Raw genomic sequence first — 22,240 nt, 5'->3', positions numbered from 1 at the left:
CATTATCTCCTGGCTTTGCAAGAAATCTCTGATAAGATTTCTTATGATCTTATAATTAAACTACTTTCATGATCCAACCTAAATCATATATTACTTCATACCACAACACTGACTGGTTTTGTTTACCCCAGAGTGGTGAGGCCTTCCTGTGTATATAATAAGTTTGCATTGATATAAAACTGATGTACATGTATCTCCTATCCAGTAATATGTTTTAAAATGTTTGCATTAAAATAATTAAAATATCATTCAAAAGTTATCTTTGTGTTAAAAAAGGGAAAAAAGTGTAAAAATTTGGTATTTTACTAGAACTCCAGATATCTTCTAATTTCACCATTTTTTCTGGCCTTTTCCTCTAGGTATAATTATAAGATATGAACTTTACATGAGGAAAAAATTAAAATCAACTGAGAACTTTCTTCCTCCTGAAATTCGTATTTTCCAAAGCAGTGGATGGCTCAGTCCTCAACCAGTTGTGGAATCTCAGAATGAAAATGCCTTGGCTCCACCACAGACCAGCACCACAGTCATTGATCTGGAGCCATTCACAGAGTATGAATTTTATGTGCTAGCAGTAAACATGGCAGGTAGCATATCTTCAGGTTGGACATCACAGCGAACAGGAGAGGCTGGTAAGCACTGGTTATTTGACAGAAATGAAAGGAAAATGTAGATTAGCATGTATTCTTAGTGTTCAATTAAAGTGTCTAGTGATGGTTAACTAGGGCTATTTTAACTAATTAAAGATAGGTCAGATTATCTCAGAACTGAGCATGAAAAACAAAAGCATTTTCTTCACCATAATATCATATTGTTGAGGAAAATAATTCATGTCAATTAGCCCTACATTTAAACTACAAGATTTCAAAATATGCCAAGCAAAGTTTTAATTTGAAAACCTTTAGAGGGTTACCTTTTCGGGAGTATAGTGCTTGAAACTTCTGCTGAGACCCCGTTAGTGAGAGGTGCCTCTATGTGAGTTAAGGTTCAGATGAGTCCATATGCCAAAGTCAATAACATGGATTTTATTTAACAGGAAATGTGAGGTGTAGAGATAGGAAGAAAGGGAAAACACAGTGGGGAGAGAGAGTGATCAACAGAAGGTAGTTACCACCCAAGGATCCAGCAGTGTCCTGTTGGTCCTTCTTCACTCTGGTCTTCTGTGGTTATTCTGAGGTCATTCAAAATGTTTCACTATTTATACATTTTAGCAAATAAAAGAACTTATGCTCATTGGCTACACAGTTCTCTTGTTCTGTTGGTTAGAGGATCCCCTTGCTTCTAATGCTAATTAGTCTATATGCTCAGTCTTTCTCTTTTTTTGTGTCAGTGGGTTTCTTAGGTTGATGGGCTGTGAATCAATGGTCTTGATCTCCCCTGATGGAATTACCTTTTATCAAATCAGAGCTGATTTCAGCATGGTTGCCAAGTTGGCTTTTGTTGTGGCCCATAAATCTTGCATTCTTTGTGTCCACTACCAGTGATACATTCTTCTTCCCAAGGTTCTTTAAGCTCCAGCTGGGTCTGAGATAACATCTGGACAGCTATCTGGACAATAGTACCATCTTTATCTTATCTCAAGTTCTTGCTATGGTGGCTTAGGGAAGCTTCAGTGGTTCTTGGTGTTTGCAAAGCCATCTGTCCCATGACTTGGGGTGATCTTTGTGTGTGGTTGGTTGCTTTTTCACACAGTTTGCTGAAGTGGGAATTTTTGTCTGGGCGCGTTTAACGAGAATGAGCAAACCAGATCTCATGTGCATCAGGCCTGGAGTTAACAACATCTTGTTGCTTCCTTCTGTGCTTATCTTGTGGCAAAGTCTTTTGTGTTTGAGACGGCCAACTCTTTAACTCCTTACATCTCTTAATGGGCCTTTATAGAGGCCAAGTGTCATCATATGGCCCCTTTTTATCAAAGTATAACCAATTCACAGCCTCTTGTATTATGACTCTTCAGAGTTTCAAAAGGGCTTTGCCACTTGACATATTATTTGAAATATCAGCAATTTATTTCAATGCTTTCAGTATGGTATTTCAGTAGAAATACATGGTTTTCGGACTGATAAAGCCCATGGTTGACAATTAAATATCTCTCTTACATTACCTATGCTTTTGTTTAGTATTAGCTTGAAAATTGTGCCCTCAGTCACTTGTTCCAGCAAAACAGCAGACTAAACTAATTCCTCCTTCAAAATGAAACTTTTTGCTTATCTGTTCCTAAATACTATATGTTATAAAAGTGTTAAATTGTATTTGGGAAGAGGTCCATTAGTGCAGTTGTTTGTATGTAGCAGAAGTGCTGTGAATTGGTATCCTATTATTACAGAGGAATCAGGTGGGGATTTAACTGCAGTGCAAACAATCCTTTAACAGATTTACTATGGAAGACAGGGGAACTGTTTTGTAAGAAGTGAGAGACATGTTAATTTCAAACTGGCCTAGCAAACAGATTTGCTTTTAAGATGCTGAAGTATTGAACACTTTTTGCTTTTATCAGTTTTTTCCCATGTTGCATGAAGTTTTTCTTCAAGGCCTTTTCATTTGTATATACTTTCCTACCTGCTACAGGGGATAGGACTGTAGTGTTGATTAGTATTTCTTTGAAGACACAGGCAGAGTTTTAATCTGCATTCATAGCCAGAGTAGAAAGCAGGAGAATGAAGAGTGAAGTACTTAGAAAAATAAGGTGAAAATTCCAGCTAGACTTGAAAATAAGGTTAGAAAGGGAAAAGAAATGATTTTCTGAAATGGTGTTTTACAAGTACAATGAGGAAGCTTGCATTATACATATTGCTCACTTATTTTATGAATATTATTAATTTAATTTTATTTTAGCCCCAGTGTTTATGCCATCTCCATCAGTATTTCCTCTTTCACCACATTCCCTTAATGTGTCATGGGAAAAACCTGAAGATAATATATCAAGAGGAGAAGTGATGGGGTATAGCATCAGTTTGATGACTGAACAAAGGTCTTTGCCACCATTTTCTCAGGTATTATTGTTAGTTACATTAAGTTTTTCCTAGCTGGTAATAATAAAATTGATAAAACCTGATGTTCTCTGTGGTATTGTGATGAATTTTTTCCCTGGTTTGTTGTGTGTTTTCTGATCACCTACAGGTTTGATGTAATGCTATGTACTACTTCTGCATTTTAAGTTGTCTTTCTGAGCTGACTTGTTTTCAGTAGCAGGTGAGATTAAAAATTAGGAGAGATGAGTTTGTGCAATTAAAATTAAATTACTTTGATACTTGTGTATACTGGTTCTGTATTGTTGTTGTACTTGCTAATATGCTTAAAGCCATATTGTGTTTTAGGTATCTGCATTCTCCTTAAAAAGATACTTGTCTGGATGTGTTTTTGAAGTGGGGAAACCTAAAATATTGGAAAGAAACATTTAAAAAGTCAAAATGTGAGAATTTAAAATACTGTTGTAATGTTTGAGTGACTGGGTTTGGCGAACAAATATCATGGCATTAATAGTAAACTGAAAGCTTAGGAATGAGCAGAAGTATGATAACATAATCAGAATATGAATATGGGAGTGGATGTGGTGCTCTTGTATTTCTCATTCAGAGCTGATTTTATCTTTTGGTATTATCACAGATGGGCCTCAGTTTATTTGCTTATCAGCTGGGCATACTACTGTTCTCAGGCTGTTGTAACAACACATAAATGCCAATTGCTTCTGGTCACTGGCTTGCAAGATTTTTCACGGAAAAAAATACTGATAACAAAGATACCAAAAATGCTGCAGTTTACTCAGTTCCCCTCCCACTGATAGTTTATACTGATGTTAAAGTAAAGCAGATGCAAGTGTTTGTAGGTATTTGTTATTCCCCTCCCTCCTAATGCCTGCTAATCATGTCAATCCTTCAATGGTGGTCAGATTTCACAACTTAATAGTGTCATTTTCGTCATCTCAATTGTCGCTGCACTGTTTGTAGTGATAACTGCACCACCACACAGTTTTATGAGGCAATAACTTTGTTTCCTCATTTATCCACTCAGGAACTGGCTTATTACCTCATAAAACAGTGTGATGGGAAGTATTATCACCTAAATCCCAGCTTGTTCAGACTCTCCAAAATAATCCTCTCCCTCAGTTGGTCTATTCAGGCATTCTCATGTCTGAGTGAAGAAACCTGCAAGTTCAGAGACAAGTTTCTTATTAGTGATCATGTCATCAAATGACAGGAATGAAAATATTATTAACCAACTGTTGTCTTCCAATCTGTTTGCTTTGCAGGTTTTGCATATAGCCGAGGCTCACGAGCTCTCCTACGTAGCAACGGGATTAAAACCTTACAGGACGTACAACTTTACTGTTACTCTCTGCAATCAAATTGGTTGTGTAACCAGTGAGCCAGGCATGGGGCAAACCTTGGCAGCTGGTAAGGAAACAGTCTGTAGCAAAGTGCAAAGCTGACACATGCTTTACTAATGAATACCATGATGATGGTCCTAGTTTGATGCACAGTGGCAGGGGTAGGTGTTGTATTAATACAAAGTGACTTGCTTAATTATTATTTGTTTGTTTTGACAGATTAAAACTAAAATGTTTTCAGTGGAGGTTTTAGGTACTTGGCTATAGCAGTAGAATTTGTGTACTGCTCTCTCCATTGCAAGTTATGATATGTATAGTTTTTATTTGTGTTTGTTTAAACAGTGAAGGCACATAAATGTGGCTGCATCCACTCGTTCAGGATGCTAAGAAGTTGTTAATTTGTTGTCAGGGGTTTTCAGTGTGTGTTTGCATAACAAGAAATGTAAAATGCTCCAGCTGTGCCAATGTCTTGCTTAACACGTGCAGGAGGAGTTGCATGGCTTTAAGAGTAACCTAAGTACATAGTGCCTAAATCAGAAGCAGCATACATGCTTTGGGACTACTTTTATGAAAATGTTTGGTTTTTTAGCCCATGAGATTTGAGATTTTGCTTTGTAGATATGTATCTACATGTCTATGGGAACAGTGCTAAAGAAACTGCATATATGTTCCTGTGCATTTTCAGTCTTCAAGTTAATTTCAGTAGCATTGTCATGGATTTCAAAGGCACTATCTGCAAATCTAGGGGAAAATACACATCAGAGATGAAGAATGCCTGTATGTACTTTCAAGAAAGGACTGACATAAACTCACTTCTTGGCCACTGGGGGCTCAAGAGGATTTTAAGAGAGAAACTGTAGGGAATATCAGCTTTATAAGTCTCTTTATTCATGGAATGAAGTAGTCAGTATGGTTCTTTAATACTTTAAATACAAGCTCAAACTCATGACATACTTGTGGTCATCTGAAGAGAACTGACCAGTTAACATTGTGGTTTCCTTTTGTATAGGCATTTAAAACACATCAATTATTTTCACAATACTAGCTAAAATGCTTAACTAAAAATGTTAAATAACTAGAACTAAAAATGTTAAGCAATTAGTGGTTTTGTCATACGGATGTTGTGATGATGATCTTTGCAATTACCTCACTCTCTCTATTGAAGTGAAATTTAAGGTGTTGGGATATTGCCTCTAATCTATCCTCACTTCTTTGTGTCTGTTTATTTCATTGCCTTTCCATTTTTTTTTCCAAGTGGAAGGCTGGCCATAAACAGAGCCTCCTACTTGTATAAAGTATGACTTTATCCTATTCCACACAGCTATGAGGAACAGTGTTCCAGACTGTGCTAATAACCATGGAAACAAATATTGCCTAAACAGAACACCTTATTACTACAAATGATCCAACTTTGCATTTATACATTTATTAAAAGATTCAGGAACAATAGCTTAGTTATGCTTGACAGCTTGTTTATGACCATTTCCTCCCTGGTTGTGTTAATACTCAGAGACCTATCACATTAGAGAAGACAGGAGAATACAAAATAGCATAGCAGGCATGTCCCCATTTATTAGCTGTTTGGCGGTGAAGCCTTTTCCTATTTACTGTTGTAAGCCTTGAAAGAAAAGAATCAGTGCTGTATTGTGTTCCTTTTATGTATTTAAAGCATGTTATTGCAATGTCTTAAATTTTGGCAACCTGAAACATTAAAAACATACATTTTGCATGCAATTTGTATGTGTCTTCCACAGGTCACATTTTTTATTCCTGGAGATATTTGTTTCGTCCTATCCATGCAGGGTTTTTTTTTTTTTTTTGGTGTGTGTGTGGGTTTTTTTTGTTTGTTTGTGTGAGGGTTGGTTTTTATTTTTCTTTCCATTTGTGTGTGTGTGCATGTTTCATTTCGTGAAGTTCTGTAAAACTATGTTTCCAAAGAGAATTTAAAAGAAGCACTACTTATGTGATGACAATCAAAGGCAATTAAAACTTGAAACAAAGTTGAGAAAACCAATCCCCAGCATTTGTAAAAATAGATAATCAAGTCTTAGTCCATTTATATCCTTTCTTTTTTTGTCATTGAGACATGCAAAATGAAATCAAAATTGTCTTTCTAGGACTGTTGGAGAGTTCTTTTTTATGGAGGAATGTCTCCTATTGTCCTGTTCTTTTGAGCATTTTAAAGTTCTTCTAAAAGTTTCTTATGCCTTCTGATATTTACATATTTCTGCTGGGTTTCTCACACTGTTCATATAAACAATGATTGTTTTGCATTCTTCTTTGTGGGTGGAGAGACTTGATGAGTTTGTGTTTGACCAGTGTGGCTGGAGAGGTGGCAGTTTCACCCTCCAATCCACTGTCACTTTGCTATTGTATATATACTGGAGTCAGAAAAGAAAGTTTCCTTTTTGGGTACTTTTTCTTTTCTTTTACGTCTAGCCTGCTTCTGTGAGTTGTTTCGTGGCATAGTGTGACAATCTCCCTGGCAAAGAGACAGCTTTTCTGGTTGGACACCAGTCCCCCTCCATGCCCTTGGCAGCTTTTTTGAGGAAGTCTTGACTGAAATGTGTTCCAGCATGATGGTCCTCTTGCATCCAGGAGCTTTGAATTATTTTTCAAGTTGGCCTAGAGGTTATACTAAATTGGACTAATTCTTCTCCTCTGATCCTCAGGAGGAGGAGAATGATAATGAAAAACCATCTCCACTCACTCGCCTTCTATGTATGGAGTGTACAGGTTTATCACATGGACCATTGCAGTCAGTGGGTATCTTGATGGCTGTGGCTTTGGCATGTCCAACAGATGTGTATTAGCAAGGGGCTTCTTTTGAAATTGCCAGTGAATTCTAAAATTTGCCACTAGAAGTCTCAAGTAATTTTTAAGCTTTGTTCAGATCCATTATGGTAATTGGAAGCCTAGTTATAAAAAATAAACTCTTTAAAAAGTAATCTTTTTCTCTGAAAACTTGTGTGGGTTTTGTTGTTGTTGTTATTTTTTGGTGGTTTTTTTTTTTTTTTCCTTAATACATTGTAAGACAGAAAATGAAAACAAATTAAGAATGAAGAGCATGACATCACTAGAAACAAAACTGTTGAGGAAGAAAAATAGAGTTTTGAGATAAGATTGAAAAGACTAAGAAAGAAGACTACTTCACGCAGGAGCCAAATTTAAGGGTTGCACCCAAGGGGGCAGAAGCATCAGGAGGAGTCTGCTGATTTTTCAGTGAGAAGTCTCTTGGACTATGATTGGTTAAAATCCAGAAGAAAACTTCATGAATGGATTCATTCTAACTTGGTTCAATATAGGCATCTGTACCGGGAATATCTCATGTGTAGCTTTGCAGTAGAGTGAAAGAAAACTCAGATTGGCCATATGTCCTTGTGTCTGTCAGACTGGCAAAATCACTCCTCTTCACCAATACATACACCCACGATGTTTGTAAATAGTAATAAAGAGGACAAATAAAAAAAATGGGAGGGGAGAGTGTGAGAAAACAGTAAAATTGCTAAGAATAGAGTTATTTTATAAAAAGGCTGAGTGTTACAAATGCATATGAAGCCAGGAGGGTGAGCTAAATAAAAGAACATAAATAAAAGTTATGCCTGATGCTCCAAGAATGGTAAAAAGTGTTGGAAGATCAATATTAGTGTAAATTCAGTATTGAGATGAGAGATCAAAACAAGTGTAGGAAGGTAATGGAAGAAAATTACCCATCCATGTTACCTTCAAAGAGAAGGTGACTGGACAGAAAGAGAACCTCAATTTAGTCTGTTCAGATACAAATACTTAAATAGCAGACTTTTAAATATGCAGTTAATTAAGAAGTATCTTATACTTCTTAATCAGTCATTTAAATGGTAAATTAAGGTACTGCAGCTTCCACAATCCTTGTGGGATTTGAAATAATTTTATGTGCCACAATATTGTGTTCATGCTACTGAAATCCTTGGCTGATGGATGAGGAAAAAAATCATTGTTAATATTTATTTGAAAATTTTAAATCCAATTTGAGATTTGTTTTTGTCTATGCTATCTCAAGATCATCAAGTGGATCTGCAGGTATGCAACTGAGAGCAACACTGGACATTTTTCAACTCTACGTAGAGTAAAATTTTATTTTATTCTTCTCTCTGGGTTCTGCCATGTTCAAATTCCTATTTGTTTTTAATAATGGCATTCAGCCTGTTTTTACTAGGGCTTAGGCCTTAGCCTTAATTTTTTTTTTTTTTAATTTCAGAAGCAGTTTTTGTTGCATGGTTTTCTCTCATGTAGGATACTGAAATGGTACCTATAGAACTCTACTGGCTGGTACCAGTGAGAGACCTGGTCCTTTGAAAATTTATTTTTGTGACAATGTGTCTGCATAAAATTATTAATTACCAACACAAAACATGCATGTTTTCAATTTTTTTCAGTGAGGCAGAGAAATGCCACTTCATTCCCATCATTTTCTGTCATTTCAGCAGGATGAGACTAGCCATGTGAATGCTTGAACCAGTACAATTGCTTATGCTACTGATCTCAAATCATATAGTCAAAGGTTGCCTTAAACAATCCATACAGCAATGTTTCATTAGCTGCTGTGTGACTAAACTTATTTCTTGTAATTAAGTTCACATTTCCTTTGCCCTTTATTTTTTAAAAATTTGTTTTAAAAGCACTTCTTAAGACATAGCAAAGTATTTGATTTATGATTGCTGCAATTTACCCAGCACATTGTATTCCCAATCTTTTGCTTTTGATGGCAATTACAGGGTTCAGAAGCTAATTTGTAGGAGATATTCTTCCAGCACCAGCTACATCTGGCTTCTTGGCAGACTTCTCAACCAGTTGTATTTGGGGCTTTGGAGTTGCCTCTGGGTTACCTGGGGTAGTTCTGGACTGTCTTATGCTCCTTGTTGTTTTGGTTTTGATTTCCCTTTTAATCTGAGTAATTTGTACATTTTTTTCCATTTTTTCTATTTATGAATAAGGTCCAGTGCAGACCCTTTTCAAAATCCTCATTTGTTTGTGTCTGTCATAAATGGCTTTTCTACAAAAGGCTATGCCTCAATTTTAAAGTCACCAATACCCATTAAACAGGTAGTAAGAAATGTATAGTTTCCTTTGTTACAGAAGAGAAATACGAGGGCCATTTGCTGCTGGCCTGGAAACACAGATTGTTTTGCATGCATGTACATAAGTCTCTTCATTGTGAATAGGACCCAAAGTGATTAAACAAGCACTCTTAATATGTTAATTTATAATTTTAATTACAACAATCTTGTATATATAGTCATTAGTGAATACTAATATAAATATTTTTCTACCTTTTTATTCATAATGCATAAACCAATCATCCAGTTACTTCTCGGCAGTTGCCTGTTTCCGTTTCATAATACAATCTTTGTTCTTAGTTATGAATGCATTTTGTTCATTCCTGTCTTGAATAATCCCTCATTAAGCTAGTCACTTTCTGCTCCATGCTAAAAAGGAAAAATTATCATGCAAATGTGGCATGCCATATTAAAAAGCACATTACCAAACACTTTTGTTGCTGTCCTTCAATTAGTTTCCCTTCTTTGAATTTAATTTCATTTGTTGTTAAACTACTGACTTGATGTATGGACTCATGAATTTGAGGCTGCTGCCAAGAATGTAGCAGGAAAAAAATCAAAGCCTCTTCAGAAAGCTACAGAGGCAAAGCTGAAATGAATTTGCTTCACCTTTGACAAGAACACTTGAGCAGCACTGGAATCCTCTGATGATTCAGCTTGGCTAATTATCCAATTATTTATTCCAATAATAAAGACGCTGTTTTACAATTAGAAAAGTGTAAAGTAATCTGAGAAATTTCGTAATGACAGATGACTTAAGTAACTTCTGAGATAAATAGAATCTGCTCAAACTTGTCTTGCCAAGTGTTCAAGCTGTAGTTAAACTGCTCTTTGAATTTCTGGGAATCAGTAGGGAATGAAAACTTATTTGTTTCTTCTCCACTACCAACAACATATTATGTCATAAAATAGCTCAAAACAGCTCAGTTTGTTCTTTTTGCTCCCTGTAAAATTTGCAACATTTTTAAGCAATGTTTGAGTTGCATTTCTCTTGATTAAAAGCTTTTGGTTCAAAGCAATACTTTTTAATTGCCTAATAATATAAGTCAGTTCTTAGGAAAGAACCGTGCATTTAGGAGTTCATTTGCAATATAACTGAAAAATTCATTGCATGGCAGTAAAACAATTTACTGTTAATTACAAGGAGAAGAATTTGCTGTACCATGCTCACAGATTGCCATGAATCATGCAGCACTCCTAGAGATTTATAACAGATGTGTAAGTGGGATGAATTAGCAGGGTTTAATAACAGAGACACAAATCATGCAGACTTCAAGGAGCTTTAATTGATATACTAGAATGTGACGGGCATGAATCACTCAGCCATTCAACAGCACTGTAACATATGGTCAGCTCAATATGCTGCATCTTAAATCGGTTGGTGAGTCGTTGGTTGTCCCATATGGTGGAAGTAATATATTTTTCATGATTTTTAAAAAATACAGTGGATTACATCTTTTTTTAAAAGAAATATGATTGCAACATATCCATGTTACTAAATTTTCTTTTGATGTCCATTGTGGGTGGGTTTTATTCTTTTTTTTTGGGAAGGAGTCCAAAATGTACTCTAAAGAATCTCTTATAACTCAAAATATTGTTGGAAGATGTAGGTATTATTGCTTGACTCATTTGGTGTTGAAATTACCGATACCATTGTGAAGTGCAGAAAAGGAGAACATAGCCGAAATGCAATGGCAAGCTCAAGGTCCTTTGGACTAATTACTGGAATCAAAAATGAAATGCATGACCCATAGTGAGGTGTGCAATTTTACCTGCAAGGTAAACTCCAATATGAGGAAAAAAAAAAAAAAAAAGCCTTGAATTTAGCATTTTTTCTCTTTTATTTTTGTATGTATGCAATTGGGATTCAACAGTTAAAAATGGTATACTTTTCGTTGTTTTTGCCTTCCTGAACCATTCAGTGTCTACTTGAGGATTTTATACCTACAAATACCTACCTACAGTAAGCTGAGAAGAAGTTACTCAAACATATGTAAGCCTGTAAAATTTAGCCACAGTGTAAATATGTTATTCCTGGGACAAGAATCTGGCAGAGTATGGAAAAGCTTTAGCTGTTGTATTAGTAAACCTGACAGACTTGAGAAAGGAGTATTGTATCCTTAGAACCATGGCTGCCAGAATTTAATGTCAACAATTAAAATTTATTTTGATCCTTACCTAGTGTTTATTACTGTTTGTATACACAACAGACCTTACTAATACAGAGATGCACTATTAGATGGAATTACCATCTGTTCAGAGCGAAATGCTGGCATCTGTCTTCGAGCCTAAAACTAAAATGATATTATTTCAAACAAAACAAAATTAACTGCTCTTTACTTACCAACTTCATTTTTGTGTACATGTGTGTGCATAAACACATGGGAAAGGCTTGTTTGTAATGACCTGTGTAGCAACATCTATATTTAGATATATGACTTCAACATAAGCTGTATAGACCATCTGTCTTTATTGGTCTTTTCTGTGCCCTCTGCTACACAATGGCATGCGGCAATCATGGTCTTTTAAATACTGTTTTAGCCTTATAATATTTTAAATATGTATTATATAGCAAGATATTAAAACTACATAATTAAAATACACAAAAATGTGACTTTGAATCCACTAAAATGCAGTACGCTCATTATTTTGACAGATGTGTCTTAACAGAATGTGACTAAAAAAAAATTAAATAGGTAAAATTATACTCTATTCATCTTTCAGAAAGTAGCTACAGGTACCACAGTGACACCTTTAGGAAAATATATACTGAATCTTTTAGTGTTGGATATTGTTAATTTCAGCATTTAGTACCCTACTTGGCTAGTGCTACAGATTTATTTCAAGACCTTCTGTTTTTGTGTGCAGTTGGGTTTTCTGTTTGGGTTTTCCTGTTATTTTTGTTAATAAATACTCATGTGCCTATTATGTGCAGTTTTGATGTGCTGATGTGCTGTCTTGATGCACAAGAAATCTCAAGCATCAAGGAGACTGTAGTTTAAATACTAGTGCTATAGCAAGGATGTTACTTTTCTGAAAGGGTAGTCTTGTGTTCCATATATCACAAAATAATAAATTGTGTCATGCTAGTGTTTAATGCGTGTACACAGTGCATTAACTGTAACTGTAGTACATTTATTTGTGCTAGAGGAGACTGGAAAATGATTAAAAAATCAATACTTCCCTGTCAGAGAAGCAAGTGTTACGATGCATTTAAGTAGTTAATTGCATAAGCCCCATAAAAGCTTCAGGTTTGGGTATCAGAGATGCCATAATTATGGTCCAAGTAACTGCCGTTTATTAATACTAGACTTTAAAGGAAGATGTAGTTATTGTCATGAGTGTTCGTCAGCTGTATGCATTTTAAAACTAATGAATTTTAGCATTTCTGTTTTGCTATCAGTAATCTGAACTGGAGGGCTCAACCTCTTCGGTTCTCATTTAAAATGCTGACGTAGGCTGGTTCTCTCAGAGGTGAAGTTTTGATTGTTAAGCCATGTTTTCTATTTAAACTCGTGCATTAATACCACAATTCATTAGTGCTGTGCCCTACTTATGCAGGCAAGCTTATGACCTCACACTGCATTACTTCAATTTTGACATTGTAAATTTCTATCATCGTGTGAGATACTAATTAGATTGTGAAGTCATAAATGATACCTAAGCAGGAATTTACAGCACATAGTGCCTTTGGCAGTTTCCCAGTTCTCCCACTCCCTGCTTTCTCCAAGAAGAATATCTATCAAGTTATGGGGTGTGGGGGACAAAGAAAAAGAAAAAATAAAGAAGTAATAGACTACTGACAAATAGGAAAAATGAAAAATGTGTTAATGATCTTGGAAAAGCAGGAATGTTTAAAAGGATGTTATTAATTAATTTTAAATGAAGCAATCTCTCCTTCTCTAAAGAACTCATCCTATGTACAATGCCGGGCTGTGAAGTAATGTGTCAGATTTTGAAGGACCATATTTTAATTCAGGTTTTATTGTTCTTGAAGGGCGTTTATTGCTCTTTACTGTATCATTATGGGAACAAGTAATTTTAAGAGGTTGTCATTGTATTTCGCTTTCTGGGCACAAATTACGTTCCTGTTGTTAAATTCTTCTCTTTATCAGGGAAAGAAGGGTGAGAAAAAAGCAAGATAATATGTATATAGATTCTGTACATAGCGAAGTGTTCTCATACTTCTCCAGATGGCATCTTCTGTTGGTTCAGTGATGGTCCAGTTCTTTCCACCTGTAGGACCACCATGTCATTATCCAAACAGGTCATGCTGCCCTCCAGTGGCTTACTGTACATCCTTTTATTAAAAAATGGAAAAAAGTTTAGTTAATAACTCAGCTATAGAGTGGCTAATACTATCAGAGTGTTTAAAAGAATATGAAAGTATTTGGTTTAACAATAGGGGGATCATCCTATAATGTAAAACTATCTTATGCTGCTCCCTTTGTGTAAGCAGTCTTGTATGGAGTCCTGGTGTGCATCAGAATTGGTGGAGAAAAATTAGAGAGGGTAATTTTCTTGATGTGAGCAGTTACCTGAACACAAGATGCTGACTGGTGTACACATTGTGAGAACAACTGGATGGGCCTGCAGGACTGTGGTGAGAGAGCTGTTCTGCTCCTCTTGGTGAGGCTAAGTCCAGTGACAAGAGACCCTTGTTGTCATGTACCAGACTGAGATGTAACAAGAGTTATAACTGCTCAGATTTTCCTTTGGTTTTTCAGTCACATCCACTTGTGAAAGTCATATAGATGCACATTTACAGGGAGTTGGCATGAGAGGCCCATCAAGGAAGGAAGGAATCCAAATATAATTTTTATGAAGATGTTGATTAATATTCTCAAAGATTATGAATAAAAATATTATAGATATAACTATAGAGACATATGTCTACAGCCTGAATAATCAAATAAAGTATTTCTTGTGCAACAAAAAGTAAGTTTCTCATAAAGATTAAGAATGTTTTTTGAGTTTTTTTTTCTCTCTCTTAATTAAGCTTCTATGGATATCTGTGTTTATTCTTAAGATCTGAAAATGAAACAGGATGTTTTGCAAAGATTGTTATGTGCAATAAATAATTTGCCAGGTGTCATGAACAATGATACCTAGTTAACTTTTTTCATCCACAGCTCCAAGAAAACTTAGTCCCCCTCGTGTCGAAGGAATAAACAGCACAACAGTAAAGATAATTTGGGATGAACCTGAAGAGCTTAATGGGCCTTCTCCCATCTACCAGGTGGAAAGGATGGATTCATCTTTAGCTACAATGAATATAGAAGTAACAAAAGGGATCCGTTTCCCAGGAAATGGGTATTACAGATTTGCGAGTTCCACTCTCCCCACCAATACCTACTTTACAGGTAAATGAGTTTAAATTACTTTAAAAATGTACTAATAGAAGTCTGCATTCATTTTACCATTTAGTATTATGTTCTATAAAACTTTCATGTTCAAGTAAGTAGGTTCTAATTTATTAAAGTAATGTAGTGATTAGTGATGTATGGGCTATTTTGATTCTCACTTTGAAAACCTGTAGAAATCATTGGACATGTGGGATTTTTATCTCATGTTTGGACAGAGAGAGGTACATGACAGTTATGTTGCTCATATTTGACTTGGTTTTGAGTTGTAAATATAAAATTTTATTTATTCTTCTGGGATGAAAACTTTTTAATTAATTTGCTGTGAGTACTAAGATGTGTTTTGTTTGGTACATTTTTGAGGATTCCTGGGGCTGCATAAGCACTCAAAACGCTCTGTCTTCCAGTTTCAGAGCATTTCTGTTGTGATCCTGTTTGTTTTGTTAAGGAAAGAAAAAAAGCCTGCCATTCTGATAAAATTCCACTGTTTCTGGCCTTTGAGTATTCTCTCTTTTTCTTGATTAGTTATTTTACTTGAGTAACATGAGATTTTCAGATTGAAGCAGACCTATGTCCTGTTTCTGTGATTCTCATAATTTGCTGGTATCTTGGCTTCTGGGATAAAGCAAAGATACAGACAGTATGTTTTTTGCAAAAATGAACCTGATTGTACATTTGAGATGTTGTAGCAGTCTGTAAGTGAAATCTTGCATTTGCCTGCATGAAGTATGATTGTTTAAAAGAAGAAACAGCAGAGCTGAAGACTTAAAAAAAAGTGTATGAAAGATATGTGCATGTGAATATTTATCTCAGGTCATGAGAATGGCAGCAGGAAGGGGAAATCCAAAAGGAATTTAGGCAGCTGTAAGAGCAAGCATTGACTAGCACACTGATGGTGCCAGGACCACACCAGTGGCAGTGACACAAGTTAACATGGTACTTGTTTGTTGAGAGAGAAGGGCTGCAAAAACCATGCAGCACTGTTGACATAAAAAAGAATACTGGAACTTTGAAGAGCACTCAGCTGACATTCCTTTTCTTCAGTCACCACAGGTAATTCTGGCAAGGATGTTTGAGCACTCGGTACTGGCAAATGTGTATGTGCAATTTCAGGTTTTGTTTAAAGCAGCTTCTTGCCTCTGCATGATCACTCGGTGAATCTGACTTAAAAAAAAAAGTTGAAGATGACTTTACTTTTTTTTTCTATCTAGGTGCTTAGTTGACTGATAAATAATAATAAAAAGTGATAATGTGTTAGTTAAATATTGACACTGTGTTGACTGGCACAACCTGTCTCTGTGTGGGAATCTGTAGGAACAGCTGTTGGACTCCTTTCCTCATCCAAATTGCCCAATTTTCCTGACATCAGTTTTCACCCTTTACTGTATATTTAGAAAAAAAATCCCTTTGATATTTTTCTTTTGTTGTCAGTTGTGACTATTTGTAACCAAGCAAGCCCAACACCAATCTACCCAAGTTTCAATTCACTCTGGGGTTTAGTTCTGCTCCATAAGCAGAACTGATGCCTTGAGTAAAGTGTATTGTGATGAGATGATTTGAGAGAGTTTGGAGAGGCAGGTTGGAAGATGTTAAAATAAAGCCCCCTTAATATTGGCAGCTGATGGCTGATAATACTGTATGGATAAATATAATTCATCATAGCTTTGGATTATGTTCTTTCTCTTCTACCAGCTATTAGTCAGAATATTTGGAGACAACCTAGGACTAAAACACACTAGGCAATTTGTCCAGACATCTGCTAGTAATGACTGACAATCAGATTAAATCAGTCTACGCTTGGTACCTAAAAATGTGTAGTTCAGGTTTGGCAACTCAATAAAGATTTTGAGAAATATAAATCTGGGTTTTTCTTGGTAGGTCATCTGTCCTTCTTCCAAAACATGATGGAGGGGAAAATGATAGCAAATCCAGGAGAGTTCAGAAAGACAGACACTTAGGGGGATGAAAAATATTCTTTAACTGCACTCTGCAGTTGTTTTGTTGTTGAGACTCTCTCTCACTACCCATTTCTGAAGACAAGCAGCTGGCAGTTTTGCTTTATGGATGGAACAGCTTTAGTGTGCATGCAGCTGTGTAGATTTTTGACACAAAAGTGTCCCAGCTTGTATGTGTCAGTCAGCAGACAGATACTTCTCGGTGCATCTGGAATCTCCCACTGTTAATCTGGAAAAAGTTTGATCAGTTTATTCCTTGCTAATAAATGCAGTTGTCCTCACTACCTCCCTGGCTGGTCTTACAGTCCAAGGTGCAAGTATTAGGGGCAGATGTATCTTCTGGGAAATTTTCCAAAATCATCTTTTAAAAAAAATGTTACTCAATAAACACTGGCTACACTAAGTAGTGTCCTGTCTGTAACAAAGCCTCCAGCTGCACAGGAAGGTGTGTTCTGGTTACACATTAGATGAGAAGAAATCAAGTAAAAAGACTTTTTCTGCTCATACTGTCTACATGCAACTTCTCAGCTGTTCAAAATGTGGAGTGTTTTAGCCATGTATAATGTCATTTTCCAAGTGATGTAGACTTGATTTTTAGTACTTATTTGCATTCTGTGAAGTTCTTAGATACAACAGCCACAAACAGCATTTGTTGTATCTGTCAAAAAACCATGAGGCAAAGGAGAGCTGTTAGTGTTCTTGTTTTAGTGAAGGAACTTATCCATCTCCCATCACTCTGAAAATTGGGGTATTTAGGTGTTTATCTTCATGTCTTCATGAGACAACCAAGTGGTGCGATTTAACATATGGCAAGCTGAAGTTGAGATTCTACTTAATGTGGGACTTTATGCTTAAAAGGACCTGTAGAATTGTCTAGGAGGTTTTACAAATTATTTATTTTGAGTGGTTTGCTTTTATTGGTCCAGCTTGTGTGCTGTGGCTGTGAGTCTGGAGTCAGAATACTGTAGTACCACTGTTGTGTTTGCCTTTCTGGTTCTCTTGTCATCAAGAGAAGTAATATCTATTTTACACAGGGTGTAGAACTAGCAAGCTTGGAGTTCAAATGTCACTCCTCTTGGATTGGTACTTGTTTGAAAAGAAAATTATATAATATTGATCAAAATGCAGTCTACTCTGAAGAAAGTTTTGTGTTTGGCCTTGCTTCGATTCCAGATTTTCTGAAATAGGATAATACACTTAAAAGAAGTATGTCTTGCCTGGACTATGGAATCTTTGCTAACCTCTACATGATGTGTATTCATCTCTGTAATAATTAGAAAATAAGTGTATGAGGTAAGATGTCAATATATTAAGCATTGCAAGGAGAACTTTTTTTTACAATGACATTTTTAGTGCTGTAAAGTGATCTTAAAAATATGTATTTAAAAAAATATTTATATCTATGCTAGTGTTTTTACTGCCAGGTTCTGTCTGGGATACACAGACATTTCTCAGAGTGGAGAATCTTTCCAGTAACGATGTTTCTTAATGAGTTTGCCATGGAACACTGCAAAGGAGGTATTTGCATTTGTTCTGAGCAGAAGTGCTGAGAATGGCTGTGGTCATTCGTTGTTGGATCTCCCCATAGCTCTTCATCACAGTGAACTCTCTTTGCAGTAATGTAAAAAAAATTCCACTCCATGGGATCTTAAACAAACATTTCATAGTTAGTCAAAGGGACAGATATTTTCATTAGTTTGTGGAGCCAAATAAACAGGCCTTTTCCAGCATGCCAACAGAACTTCATGGGATGCATTATGACTGAATATCAAGAACATGAAGAGGATTAGACATTCTACAACAATGTAAGAGGAGAGGCGAAAGAAAATGGTGTAGTTTAGAAAAAAGAAGACTGAAAGGAGAAATGGTTTTAAAATATATAAAAATGTGTAATTTAAAAGAAGAGAATGAGAATGAACTTCTTGTGTTTACTGTGAGTAAAGCAGTAATGCACTCATAATAAGCTTAAAATACAGCAAGGTAGTTTTTTTTTTTTTTTAAATAAAAGATTCAGGCTAGCTGAGCAAAAGAATTCATTGCTGTGAGAAAGAAATAAAAGCTCTGACACTGCAGATTTTAAAGAACAGTTGGATGAACATTTGTCAGGAATAACCTGGGTAAAATTGATTCTGCTTTGGAGTAAGTGGATTGTTTCTGTGACCTCTAAGAATGTTTTCCAAACATATATCCTATTATAAACTCAGACTAACCCAATGGAACTGGGAAAGATGTTCATTTCGCCAAATAACTTCTAGTAGGAAAGAGATGCCTTTATTTTTTTCTGATTGACAATTTTCTATGTAGAGGGAAGGTTATCTGAGTTGAACAAGTTTTGCTTCTATTTTATTTTTCTTTTTTAGATATTTTCTAGCATTCCTTTATGCAACAATGATTTGAGATGGTTAGAAATTAATTTTAATCACTAATTCAGAATAAGGTAATAATTTAGTGTTGAAGAGAAATAATCTAGTGTTCCTGCTCATATTGAGTCCAGCTAGCCCTGTTTAGGCATTTGTCTGCCTCTTTTCTCCATATGTAACTAAGTGTGTTTCCAAATATAGTTCCAGTTTCCAGCTTGACCTGTCTTTTGGTTTACTTTTCTCCCTTATATCTATACAAAATATTCTGCATATGAACTCATGTCCATTGCCTCTTGTTCTGTCACTGTAGAGGTCCAGAAAAGTGTGGCTTCATCTTTATATCCTTTGGGGAGGTAATTGAAAAAGGCAGTAATAGCCTCCATTCTTCCATGCTTAATATTTAACAAACCCTCTTGTCTCAGCCTCTTGTTGAATGTCATGTGTTTTGGCCCCCTGACTATCTTGGTGCCAATGGATTTGTTCCAGACTGCAAGTACCATTTTATTTTATTTTATTTTATTTTATTTTATTTTATTTTATTTTATTTTATTTTATTTTATTTTATTTTATTTTATTTTATTTTATTTTATTTTATTTTATTTTATTTTTTGAAAAATATTTATTTATTATTTATTATTTATTATTTTAATGCCAGCGTACCCAAAACTGCACTGTAAGACTTGCATTTGCCTCTACTGGATTTCACAAGGTTTCTGTCAGCCCATTTCTCCACCCTGCTAAGGTTTCTCTTTGTTGCTACTGCAGCCCTTAATTTTATTTTTTTAATTGCCTCCAAATTTTTTGACAGCACATTCCATCCCATCGCCTGGGATCCATTTTAATGAATAGAAACGTTAAACAGAATTAGTCCCAGTACCAGTTTCTTGTCAATGCTGCCCACTGGGCTTTGTGCCACTTGTCACAAGCCTTTGAGTCCTGCTGTTTAGCCAGTTTTTTTACTCACTTTTATAGTCCACCTGTGGTCCATCTATTTCTAGGGATTGATGACAAGGATTCCCTAATCTATAGGCACAACTTTACAGCAAATGCAGTTAAATTTGTTTGCTTCAGCCTTACACCAAAATTATGGAGAGAAAGGATGAGGAGGAGAGAAATCTGACCTTTATGCTTAGTTTGGCTTTATGAATTCTTTGTCACTCTGCTGGCATTTTTTCCTTTCATAGATTTTGAAGAATCAGCCTTTTTATTTCATTACATTGAACTGAAGAAAGTAAACAAGATTTTCTGGGGGAGAAACTATTGCAAAAGAAATTCTTTCTCCAAGCTTTTGAATACTCAGAGAAAGAAAGTGAGCACATTTGTTTTGTGGACTTGAAGAACATTTTGTCAGGGAACCTTTAATATTGCCAATCATTTTTCAGAGTTTTATATTAAATCATACACTAAAAAGCTCTTGGAGAACTTGCATTTTGCTGTGTCCTTTCTGTCTAGCTTGTTGCCACAGGACTTGTCCTTAGTAAAGCTTTTAATTTTTATGCCAGCTTCTTCTCTTGTCTTCACAAGAGAATGATTTGAACCCGCATCTTCATCTTCTGTGGAAGAAAGATAAAGATCTTCTATATCACCGTCAAGTGGCTGGCTTCAGTAAGAAAGAGAACCATCCTTTTTTCTGCCTGAGAACTGTTTGCACAGAGATTTTAGGTAGAATTTTATCTTAGTACTTAAAATGAATTCAGAGTTTCATCTTGAAAAACACATTCCTTCCTTTCTTCCTTTTGAATCCCAAGAAGCCTAAAGATAGGGAGCGAGAGAGGAGCTGCATATAGAGAAAAAGGAGTGATCCAGCACAACAAAGTGAACTCTGCTGCTTTATGAACAAAACAACTTAAAACATTTTTGAACATGCACAACAGGGACTTAGGCAACAAATAAGCCAAACTGATGCTGACCTTGCCAGTGTTACAGGGGTAATATTTTCACTAAGATGAGCTGGATTTTTAGGCACTGACATACTTTCTGTTGGTATGAAGTAGCTGGTTTTCATTCCCTTTTTTTTTCTTTTTTTTTTTTTCAATTGTAGCCACCACAGAAAGGAAGAAGGAAAAAAAGAATCTCACCTTGTGTATTATTTTTCATATTTACCTCTTGTACTTTAACAGATCAACCATGCAGCACAAGCTTTGGGCTTACAAGGGCAGTATGTTGTTTTGTTTTTTTTTTTTTCCCTGCATCTTCTTGGCTTTAGTACCAAAGTAGATTTTTGCTGGTGTTGTGCATTCTGCACTGCATAGTTAAAACCAGTTTTTTCTGCTTGTGTATGGTAACTTTTAGAGAGCACAGTAGTGTTATACAAGGGAAGTTTTAAAAGCAGGAGCTTTCCCATTGTTATATCAGCCAGTGGAAAGACCCTTTCGTAGACCAGATCATGGTTGCATCTGGCTGTGCAAAAACCAGTTATAGAATTGGGTCTTTTGATTATCATGAACAGACAAGATGACTGTACTTTTTAAAAGAGCAGTTCTTCCCTTTTGTCATGACTCTAGCTGGTCTTTTGCTAATTTTGTGCAAACACAATTCACTGCTTTGGGATGTAGTAGGCATTCCCTCTGCAAGTGTCAAACCTAAGAATTAGCAGAGAGAACAGTTATGGAAGTGCTGCTTCACTTCAGGCATGGCATGTTCTGGGATTCCTTTGTGCTTGTGCACTGCTAAGAAAAGGTACAAAATGGAGGGACTTGTTGAGGGAGATTTAGGGAAATAAAAGTTGCTGAAAATAGCAAACAAAATTAAAAAGCTGTAAGATAGAAACTGCACAAAGGCATTATGTTTATTTAAGTTAAAAAAATAAAGGAGAGAGTAGAAGGTATCAAGCATCTCAAGCATTATCATGCTAGAGATCCAGGTACACTGTGTTAAATGGAGGCCGATTTCACTTCAGTTAAAGTAAATAGTAAAGATCAAAGAAAGGAATTTAAGCAGGTTTGAACATAGGAAAGAGTAGTTCAATGGATGGTCACCTTTTGGAGAGAATGTATGAATGCTTCTGGAAATTCTCAAACTGAAATACCTGATGATGCAGAGATATGTGAAAGAAAAGTGACTATTTCTAATGGTTTTCATTTGCTAGAACAATTGTGGGTCTTCCCAAATAAGAATCCCAAATTCCCAAATAAGAATCTTA

At 35.7% G+C, this 22,240-nt stretch overlaps 1 protein-coding gene across 12 annotated transcripts in view; it reads left to right on the top strand.

Moving 5' to 3' along the window:
* The window catches only part of USH2A (usherin), a 391,259-nt gene that overhangs the window by 100,225 nt on the left and 268,794 nt on the right, over nucleotides 1–22,240 (top strand). For all 12 annotated transcript variants that reach the window (XR_014954513.1, XM_085577109.1, XM_085577108.1 and 9 more), the window contains 4 exons: nucleotides 360–632; nucleotides 2,833–2,990; nucleotides 4,247–4,391; nucleotides 14,553–14,783. Coding sequence is in view for 11 of the 12 variants with exons in the window: in XM_085577109.1 (XP_085433235.1) it covers nucleotides 360–632; nucleotides 2,833–2,990; nucleotides 4,247–4,391; nucleotides 14,553–14,783 (807 nt within the window). In the remaining variant the exon portion in view is untranslated. The remainder of the gene's footprint in view (nucleotides 1–359; nucleotides 633–2,832; nucleotides 2,991–4,246; nucleotides 4,392–14,552; nucleotides 14,784–22,240) is intronic.

Source organism: Lonchura striata, chromosome 3, assembly GCF_050655825.1.
Source record: "Lonchura striata isolate lonStrDom1 chromosome 3, ASM5065582v1, whole genome shotgun sequence".
NCBI classification, from domain to species: Eukaryota; Metazoa; Chordata; class Aves; order Passeriformes; family Estrildidae; genus Lonchura; species Lonchura striata.
The sequence above is the reverse complement of the archived record's forward strand: the minus strand, read 5'-3'. Positions and strand labels throughout refer to the sequence as shown.